The sequence below is a fragment of the Diadema setosum genome, chromosome 15, assembly GCF_964275005.1.
Source record: "Diadema setosum chromosome 15, eeDiaSeto1, whole genome shotgun sequence".
Classification (NCBI taxonomy): Eukaryota; Metazoa; Echinodermata; class Echinoidea; order Diadematoida; family Diadematidae; genus Diadema; species Diadema setosum.
Genome location: NC_092699.1, coordinates 1,853,055 through 1,864,568, shown reverse-complemented (window position 1 = coordinate 1,864,568; position 11,514 = coordinate 1,853,055). Strand labels below are relative to the sequence as shown.

Here is an 11,514-nt window from a genome sequence, read left to right as displayed (position 1 = left end):
GGAGCTACCTTCTGAGTTTCATCAGCTGATGGTGATGGCGATGGCGAAGCCAAACGCGTACGCCAATCCCAACCGGTACGACTGACAATTGCGACGGAAAAAAGATGCTGCTATACCGTAGAGACAGCTCAGGACAATGCGTATGGCGTATTGTGTGTGTGTGTGTGTTTGTGTGTTTGTGTGTGTGTGTGCATGTCGAGTCAGGAAGACAACGTGAAACCCGCTGCTGCACAGCGTGTGTATTCAAATTCACCAGGTCGTAGCGGAGCGCCCGCTGTAACTCGTGATGAGCTGTAGTCTTGTCGATTCAGCCGCACTTTTGTTTCGTTATCGCGGAGAAAAGTTCTGACACATCAAAGGCTCTGAAGAAATAAAAGTAATCTCTACCACTCCCTTTCCTTCCACGAAAATTTCAATTCTTAATTGGCTTGGTTGTGATAACGCCTTGAATATCTCTCCTAACAAGACTTCGTTTCGAGAAGTACTGGCTGAATGTAGGCCTACTCTTAATTATGCCAACAGAGATTAGACGATCCATTCAAAAGCTATGAATTTTTGAAATGTTGGTGCAGCCATCACTGGATGAAACGACTACTACAGTATGTAACGTCACTTATGAAAAACGATAAAAGAGTATAAAGAAATTTCAACATACATGTATTTTCATTTTTCTAGCATAATGAAAGATCACTTGTTTTATCTCTTTCAAAAAGCAGGGTGGGGGGGGGGGATTACCCCAAACACTTTTATCGGTTGTACAGTGGAGGGAATGTGTACTTTTCATAAAAAATATGAAATTTTGAAGAAATTTCCTTTATACTTTCTTTATTTCGTTCTTCATATGTGACGTCACAAACTGTAGTAGTCTTCTCACTCAGCATTGGCGGCCCCAAAATTTGAAATTCGTATAATTAGACTGGTCGTCCGATTTTCCTAAAACTTTCACTATTACGGTATATGATGTGCTTTACTGATGTTGCTGCATTCGATCAATTGACATCTGATATTTTGATTTAATAAGGTCATCACTGATACTGCAACGTTCATACAGTCAGTTCAGTGAATGCTTTGAAAAAGACCCGACATGGGAAGTTCAAGTTGAAGGTATAATTACCTTGCCTTCGAGGCACAAAAGTAATTTGACTATTAAAGCCAGATAAGAGATAGACAACGAATCTTCCTGTAGTGAACATAATATATGTTCGAACTTCTGGGTTTGAAATGCTATGTCGGGGAAGTAACAAATCTCGGGACCTATATGCAATCTCCATAAATGTGTTTTCCCATCATTTGAAAAGGAAAGTTTTTGATTTTCCCTCCCTTGCCAACTATCATCACAAGTAAACCCATATTGCAAGATATTAACAAACGCAAACAAAAACATTAATAAAGCCATACGAAACTTGTATATAGTATTCATAATACATATATATATATATATATATATATATATATATATATATATATATACATAATATACATATATATATATATAAACGAAACTCAAGAAATGTATCATGCTGTCAATACCAACAGTTTATTAAGAACACACATATTTTCGGGCTCCCTGCCCTTTGTCAAGTCAACAGCGAAAATTTTGACAGCATACCATATTTCTTGGGTTTTGTATTTTTTCGTTTGTTTGGTGTTTTTTTTTTATACTCATGTACCAACACGTAGACTGCGAATTACTCTACATATTCATATATATATATATATATATATATATATATATATATATATATATATGTTGGTATTATTCCTGAGGAAGATCCGTGCAAGGGTCGAAAATTTGGTTTACAAATAAATGAAGTTGGATTCTAATGCATTATGTCAACTTGTTTGTCTTCATCGTCTTTATATATATATGTGATATATTTATATATATAAAAAGTACACATAATATATACAAAACCTATACATCCAGTATGTTACGTATACATAACATGACATCAATATATATATATATATATATATGTATATATATATATATGTATATATACATATATATATATATATATATATATATATATATATATATATATATATATAAATTCTGTATATAGAAGTTTAAATACAGAAACAGAATCGATATTCATCAATTTGAGATATCTTAGATTAAAGTAGTTGAAAAACGAAGAAAATCATAATTTCAAAGATATCTTCAATATATTTTTTTTCATGTTACAAGTACAGTATAATTGAAAAAATTGATAATTATGATGCGCTCCCTTTAACTCAAAGAATTACATTTTTCTGTTTCTGTAGGCCCTATTCAAACTCTTCATATGTACATATATACACACATATATACATATATATACACATATATACATATATATATATATATATATATATATATATATATATATATGTGTGTGTGTGTGTGTGTGTGTGTGTGTGTGTGAAACTGTACGCTCAATGACGTCTTTTGTCTATATGCTGATTTCTTTACATGCGTTTAATATTATACATAATATTATCTGCAGAACATAATCTCCCTCTTTCATCATTACGTTTCCACTCCTTTCTCTTGCTCTCATTTTCTCCCATATCTTCATTTTCTCAATCTCCTGTTTAATTTAAAGTACGGAATTCATCACAAGGTTCAGTTTACCAGACTCATCATAACAGAGTAACTTGATCGTACACACACAATCATGATCAGAACAACCATGGCGAAAACAGACACAAATATTGCCAAAGTGTGTTTCTACAAATGTCTCTATTTATGAAAATTAGACTTGTAAATTGTTATTGGTTATGTACATATCCATGAGAATGGGAATCCCACCAATATCTTTACATTACGCGAGATAAAATATCATACGCACATTATGAAGATCAAACATCAACAATGGAGAATTGATAAGTACTATCAATCATACATCAAAGCTACGTGTCACATTTGGTCATGACATAATACAGTAACCCTCAAATTGGGTAACTCCGAGAAAAGCATGATTGCAGAACAGACAGCATAAAAATGTTGTTCACAATCGTAATCACCTTCAGAAACAGGTTCAACAGAACTTGTCTGTGTTCCACTGAGTATGTATAGCAAGAACTCCACGCAGCACACAAATCTTGTGCAGTATCAGAAATCACCAACCCGAGCATGGTGGTGAAAACATGTCGGACTATACAGACATCACCGTAATCATGTTGCACAGATTCTTTTCAAACACGAGTTACAAGTCTCAGCAAGTGCTTCGATAATAGGAATGAAAGAGTAGCTGTATGAATTAAAGTTATCATTGTTTCGCCATCACCAGCAGTATCATTATATGCGATTAAACTCATGAAATAAATATAACATTTGGTATGTTCTTCAATAATGATTTCATACTTCACCTCATAAAGTTCGACTTCTTCGACTAGAATGAGAAAATGCTGCTGAATGGTATTCATTCAGCTTACATATCTAGTTTTGTAAGGAGTACTCTATTCCAGAATATCACTAAAACAGTGCTAAAAATATTAATTTTGAATACAAATAACTTGATGATGACTGTTGAAGGTTTCAGACGGAAGTTTATAAAAGTATGAAGGATATTTGTAAACTTCAGTCTGAAAACTTTCCAGATAACATCTGATGCATGGAATGACCGTAGCTATACAGTAACCATAAAGCCACATATAAATCAGTTGATATAATGTAATCAACACTTATTACGACTTTTCTCATTCCATTCAGATTTTCACCAAGTTACACACTTTATATAAAAGTAGTGAATATATAAAGGAGTGTTTATCATGTTATCAAATGATTTCAAATGTTTATGAATCATCCCCCTCATACCACGATCAACTTTAAGAATGAACAAACCGAACCAGAAATATGAATATGGCAAAGTAAATGAAAATATGAATCGCATAAACAATGGTAAAAATCCACGCACGCTTGTCGGCAAAACTCCAGAAACAGAGGAAGTTCACCCAAATCCACGTGAAATCCCTGGTCTTAGTATTCATGACAACCTCAAATTCCGCTGAGGAAAAAAAAAATGTGATCTGATTTCAACATGATACTGGCCTTCGACTTAATGATATACTATGTTAAGGCGAACATTTTGTCTTCACTCGTAATATTTTGTTTTTGTTTGTTTGTGTGTTTCCTTTGTTTTGAGGACTCCATCATCATGTAATAAGATGACTGAGAATAGCGCCTTTATTCACTTTCCACTGCATGTACTGACAGATCTGAGTGACAATTTTAAAGTCACCCCTTACATCATAGTCCATTCGGTTCTAATATCCGTCTGACGATTATTTTTCTATATTATCAATACTTATATCGAGACTATCTTGTGGAAAGAATGATTTAACCATTGCATCAATGCTAAGCGCATAATATTCATATTAACAGATGAGTATAAAAGCTAATTTCAATAAGATTTGACCCACTGACATCAAGTTTTCATTAAAAGTTTTCATACTATTAACATCGCTCTGAATTCTGTAGTCGGTTATTATTCCAACAATTACTTTTATTCTCTGTTTTGACTGCGTGCTACATGGTAACAGCCGTTTTAGGTAGTCAATTTACAAACCGCGCGGCATGTTATATATCGCTATGTGTTATGGCCAATGAAAGCAACAGAATGACATTCCATGTACATCGTATTATTTGCAAACCCATGTGTTTGCACAATAAGAGAAATATTCAAAATCATTGTATAAAGCTTTCAACGTTAATCAGTATCAAACATGCAATGTCTTTTTAATTTCAACAGTCATGACATTGATTACATTAAATTTTACAGACGAACAAGTTTAGATACTCCTGCATAACAAGCATTGAATAGATTTTTTTTTTTAATCTTTAAAGCTTGTTTCCAAACACTGTCTAGAAATGTCTCACAAAACGGGAGTAATTTCCTTTTGTTCCGCCTATTAGAAAAAAAAAACAGCTGTTCGTTTGTATTGTTGTCTGCAAGATAAAACTGCATTTCCAGAAAATAAGCTTTGAACCACTCTCTCGTTATAAGCTTCTAAACAACACAAGAATGAAGATACCGTATAGTTATCTCTACTTTGAAATATTCCTTAAGGTTAAGTTAAATTCAAGGCAAACTTTACGTTATAACAAGAACATATTACCAACATCAAGTGCAAGATTTACTTCACTGAATATGTCCGATCCATTTTCACGTAAACGTCATGCCTTTAAAGCGTATTAACAGTAAGTTTGAATCAAAATAAAGGCACTTTAAAGATATTGACTAATCAAAATGTTGCTTTACCACTCCAGAGTGTGTTTTGTTCAAAGACATTTAAATAAACACACAACGTAATTAGGCCTGCTAATCATATGTGGTAATATCGCCTATATCTATTGGACGTGACACAAAAACGTTGCGTAACAAATAAAACATTTCCAAGCAGAAAGAATTCCATATCTCAGATAGGTGAGATAGTCACCACTGAACACCACGTAATCAATGTCCACAACGTTCCTCCATACAATGCTGTACGCTTTGATAAAAGTAGGTGGTCAAAAATCAATTCTGGCTCATTTTTGCCAAAGGCTGTGTTTGCTGTCTCACACAAATCAAACTTAATCTTTAAATGTTGAATACTGATTACTTGAGTTAGACATTTTACTTTGAATTACCGTAGTTTTTATGTGGACCGTGCTTTGTCTGTATACATTTTGGTGGAGAGCTCTAGCCATGACATGTGCAGTGGTCTCAAAGAACACAGATCTAGAGCCTCATTCGTGAAATTTATGACCTTAATTATTATGATGACACTCCGATGCAGTGACAACACGCGCAATAAGGGAATGTGTTGAAGATATTCAAAATTAAAACAAGACATCAAATATTGATAGATCGTAAGACAAAGATTGACCTGAACGACAACTAAAAAAGATGAAAACTTTTAAGATTTGTGATTATTGAGATGTTGTCACAGGAATTAAGAAAACAATGTTAAGAAGTTATTGTGAATGTCGCATGATAAAGAGATGATTTAAAGGGGAAAATCCAGTCCAAATATAAGCTAGTCTGATAAAAATGAGAAAAATCTTACGAGTTCAACGGTAAAAATTTGACTAAAATTGGATGAAAAATAAGGAAGTTACGACAATTTGAAGTTTTGCTAATTTCTGCAAACGGTTCTTCTACAGCGGATATGAATATGCAAATCAGTGAGCTAACCAGTCACAACCTCACAATTTTCCATTGATCGTGTATTTAAAAAAATGACGATAATTCAATGTTTCTCTCATTCAAGTCTGAAACATGATGTTACTCCTGGTTGAATAACTTCAAAATAGTGATCATATAGATTGTACCAGGATTTGAGACTCAGACATAATTGCGTTTGAATGAAGAACTGGAAATTTCAAAATTTTATGTACAAACTATATGCCAAGTTGTGAGGGGGTGATATGCTCACTTTGCCATTTGCATGTTCATATTGACCGTTCAAGAACTGTTTCCTGAAAAATTAGCGAAACTTCAAAATGTCCTAGCTTCCTTATTTTTCACCCGATTTCGATCAAAATTTTACCACTGAACTCGCAATGTTTTACTCTTTCTTATCACACTAACTTATATTTGGACTGGATTTCCCCTTTGATAATCAATTTACCTGCGATTTCGGTGATATTTAGCCCCTCTCTGTCAGTCTCTCAATCTCTCTATCTCGCCGCTCCTGAGCTGAGTTTTTGGATTAAGAACGTATATTTTTTTATTGTGTGTTACATTAATTTTTCACATCATTTTAACGTTTGAAAAATCTTAAACCGTTGGCTGCGAGAACCAAGTGAATCTTGTGTAAAATCTGCAGTGATATAAAAATCTGGAAAGAGAGAAATGAGTTCAGATGGTGGGCGACTGTATTGTTATCAATATTAAAATTTTGTTATTAGCCACGCATTATTATGAAACAATTTACACCAATTTATTTACCCAATACACTCACTTTTCTCAGTGTCTCATTGAAAATAAATGATTTTAATGACGTGGTTATAGAGAAATTTTGTTAACCATTAATAGTAATTTGTGAAAATACGGGAAATAAGTGACGAGAAAATTCATGAACGTAGACCGACTGAAAAAGGGATGAAAATGTTAAAATGGCTTTGCTTAATATTGGTTCATCATTATGAATACATACCTGCATTACACTAGAGTACCTTATATAGCACTAGACTGGTGGTATCAGTCGATGCATTTATGACATCAGCGAATTAAAAAAAAAAACAATGCAAAAACATTGACAAATTCTGCGATGCTGAGCTTTGTCAAAATACATAAAAGGCAAACACAAGTTTATCAAGGCTCGAAATTGAATGACAGATAATTATAGCACTTGCAAAACAAAACAAAAACGTCGTATCGATATCATCGACAATTATTTTCAACAGATAATTTAATGCCTGTTTTGGCAGAGTGTGAAAATCAACAACAACAGATACTCGACTTCATTAAAACGGGTGTCTCCTCCAAATTGGATACATCGCAATTATGTGAAAAATTTACGTATATACATTCCTACACTGACAGGATCAAACCTGACCTTCATTCCGAACAGACAGATGATGAGATCAACTTTACAGTGCTAACGTCACACTTTAGTTATTCTATTGTCTATTAGGCGCGGTCAGGCTGGCAAAAAATCGAGAAGTTTAAGATCGCGAAGTCTTCGCGATCTTTGGTCGTGCGGTCACACTGGCAGCCAAACTTCTCGAATTTTGGATCGAGAAGTTTGGGTCATCGGTGCGCGCGCGCAAGAAGGAAGAAAAAGCGCGCCGTCTGATGACTAGTGACTGTGACGTAACAGTGCACACGACCCGTGTACATGAAAATGGCCTCGCTCTTCGGAGATACCGCCCGCAAACAGGTGGTGGATTGGTCACGAGAAAAAATATCGCGAAGTTTCAGTAACTGTTGCTAGCGGTCACACTACCAAAAGATCGAGAATTCTGGCGGGGTGAGGGAAATATCCCTAGTTGGAGTGGGAAGTTTCGCGATAAGTTTTGAGGGAAGTTTCGCGGGAAGTTTACGGTCACACTGGCAAAACTTCGAGATCTTAAAGATTGCGAACTTAATCTTCTCGATCTTTTGCCAGTCTGACCTCGCCTAATTGACACTTGTCAGCATCAGCAACTTATCAGCAACTGATCACGTGTTGATCGGGACAGCAACCTGCAAGGTGCGCTCATCCCTGCGATACACGCAGTGCTACCGTCTGGTTGAATCTCAGAACTAGTCAGCCAATAGACTGCCGGGTTCATTTGCCTGTTTGAATCCACTCCATTCAAAGACCTGGGAAAATTTTCAAACATCCCGGAAAAAGAACAAATCGGAAAACTCATACAGGGACCAGTCTGGTGGCGGCGCTAATTCTTTGTCACGCAAAAGCCGTGGAAAGGCAAAATCCTACATTCAGGATCCTTCGGGAACTTAAATCCCACAAGTAATACATGCATAATAAAACGGTCGACGAATATTTACAGCGATATCCCACGAATTTACAAAAATATACTGATACAAAAGAGCATGAAGCAAAAAGATTTATATAAAAATAGGGCATATCGATCTACTGTTAGTTAATTGTCGCTAAAAGAAGTGGTACTAAATGTATCACATTGCATTTAAATTACTAGTGATTTTAACACCACCACAATTAAACAAAATTTTCTCCATCCTCTAAATCAATCAATTACACGTACACGACGCCCCCGCGAAAGAGTAAAAAATTTCGCACATCCGTACGACCATGCTTGACGACACTCCTTGCTCGGTCTTTCAGAAATTCTCTTTCTCGTCATACCTAATGTATTTGCAAAGCAGAGATTCGATGTCTGTATTTTATACCGACGCAACCAACAGAAAGAAAAAAAAAAGTACAAGCCAAGTGTGTTGTAAAGTACGACTACTAGTATTCCGGTCAGATTTTAAATAAACCTTTTCTTTCTCGATATCAATCGCGGACCTCTGTAAATAACTTTTATTTTTTATTAGAGATAAATCAGTTACTTGAATTTAAATCGCTCTTTTTCTTTTAGGAATAAAAAAAACTTCAGCGTATTGGTATTCCGCATCTTTGTACGCATGCATAATCAACGTTCCCTGTAACGTTTTCTCAAGTCAACTAAAAAAAATGCCAAGAGGTTAATGCTGTTACTGATCAGTGCCCAAGTCTCCAAAATGTTGTAACATTAGCAGCGCCACCTACGTTCACTTTTAGGATACTGATTGTTGCCACACAGTGTTGGTGATTACAGTTGCAAGATGACAGTGCGCCATTTCACGAATACTCAAACCAGTGATCTACTGGAGATATACACCCATACTGCTTTCACTTTGATCAAGAATCCAGTGAAAAATACCATAGTGATGACTCAAATGAGCTCTTATGCGGTGAAATGATTTATTCCAGCCTTGGAGGTTTAACAACCTTGTGCCATATGGACAAAGAAAAAGGACTCCGTTATCTTCAAGCGGTAAACTTTTCATCGTGAAGTATGGAAGTATGGCTGCTCACCAGCGTGTATAAAGAATTGCAAAATAAAATTGATTTAAAGTTTTCAAATGTATGATATGAATTCCAGTAGGTATTCATAAACATTTAAATCATGGGACGACATTGTTACCTCGTCCTGTTTTTGTTTTGTTTTTTTATCCTCCTTATTTATCATAACAAGAAAACTGGAAGCATGATCTATTATGTCTTGATGAATAATTGGCAAAGTTATTTTTATTGGATGATGTTGATATCGATCATATTGAAGAGAAACATTTTCCCAGTAAGTTTACATCCTCACAGAGGTGAAAATACAAATCGTACACCATTAATTTTTCCATCAAATATAGTTCTAAAAAAAGAAATACACTCATTCAAAGTGAATCAAAACCTTTGGTAGCCCGAGTGGAAATATATTGCTGTTTACTTTAAAACTCATGGCTACTGTCCTCTACGGATGTCACTGTCCAACAACATTTAAAGGTCATTGACCTTGATATCTTGTGCAGAAGTGTCTGACATACTGCTTTACTCTGAGGTGATTCACCTGCTATGTTAGTGGATATCATTTCCATCATCATTCTCATTATGTCACAAAGGTGAGATAACAAACAATCTGTTTCCTCGAAGACCGGTTCCTTATCGTACTGTGTCATGGACCCACGGTGTCTCGTCTCGATGTCGATGATGTCGACTTTGAGGTCGAGTGCGTCGGACTGCCTCCCACAAGCACGCTCTCCTTCACGTTGTCGACAACGGTTACCCTGCCGAGGTTGCGGGGCTGGTAGACCTTGCCCCCGTGGTGGCTGCGGGACGGCCGGGCGTCCAGTTGTCGGATGATCCGCCATTGACGCAGAAAGAGCACCACGACGAAAACCCAGAGGCCAAACATCATGCCGAGTGTGAGAAGACCCTTGAGCAGACCTGGTCGACCCTTAAACTTAGGCTTTTCAGCTGAAGGTATTCAAACACATCAAAAGGGAAAGCACAAAATCATATGTAAAACAGGTGAACATAAAGAACTTAAGTGAGATAGTACTGCGGAGCAAAGCATGTTGAAAGAACCAACCTGCTTCACGAAGTTCTTCAGTTATAGAATCCGTAGTTACCGTAGTAAAGGGAGGAGGTGCTTACACACAATATCCTATCAGCAGTGGCTGGACTAAGTACTTTTATCATGAACTGCTTTACCAATGCATTATTTCGTTTGTTTATTATTTGGACGTTCATTTAACATGGTTACCAAGGAAGCACTTAAATGCCTATGACCATATTACCATGGAAGCTGAAGGTCCCCTCTGCAGGAGTGGACTATAAGGATTAAGTGTCAGAGTACAAGAGCTGCTGACAGACTAGGGGACTCGACCCATGCTACGGACCTCATTATCTTGAATATAGGAGTCACAGCGGCTCCTATATGGCTCCTGTGGTTGCATGACAAGTCAAATCACCAAAACATTTGTGAAACTTTGCAATCGGTATTGTCGGGACTTTGCTTAGCTAGTGACGTCTGTCTTTGGTGTGATTTTGTTTCCGATGACCATTATGCGTGATTGAACATTCTCTGACTACCAAAAAAAGGGGAAGGGAAACTGTCACGTGATACATTCTTTTTCGTCACATCATAGTCAATCAGTTACTTACGTCACATATGCACGCTAAAAACATCCGGGTCAGAACTGTCCCGGAAAAGGGTGCGTTGGGGTCACACTCCGCTCAAGACAAAAATGACTTGGAATTTGGTCATGAAGACCAGGAATGGGGGTCACCCTGACCCAATTCATGACTCTGAATGGGGTCATATCTGACCACATTCCTTGTCATTTCTGACCCAGAACGGAGTGTGGCCCCAACAGACCCTTTTCCGGGTCAGACGGAACCGGATGTATTTAGCGTGTGTATTTAGATACAATGCTGGAGCAGACATAAATGCAAAATAAACAAAGTTTAGAGACGTGTTTCCGACACCATTAAGTTTCTACTTACCTACTTCATAATTGATGTACTTAGAGTAATTTCTTCAAAAATAAAAGA

General features: G+C 36.3%; 1 protein-coding gene across 1 annotated transcript in view; it reads right to left on the bottom strand.

Annotated features, from left to right (window-relative positions):
* Positions 1 to 10,132: 10,132 nt before the first annotated feature.
* LOC140239154 (something about silencing protein 10-like) overlaps positions 10,133 to 11,514 on the bottom strand; it is a 34,060-nt gene continuing 32,678 nt past the window's right edge. Inside the window, exons 14-15 of the mRNA XM_072319038.1 lie at positions 10,758 to 10,791; positions 10,133 to 10,434 (exon numbers count right to left, since the gene is read on the bottom strand). Coding sequence (XP_072175139.1) covers positions 10,133 to 10,434; positions 10,758 to 10,791 — 336 coding nt within the window. The remainder of the gene's footprint in view (positions 10,435 to 10,757; positions 10,792 to 11,514) is intronic.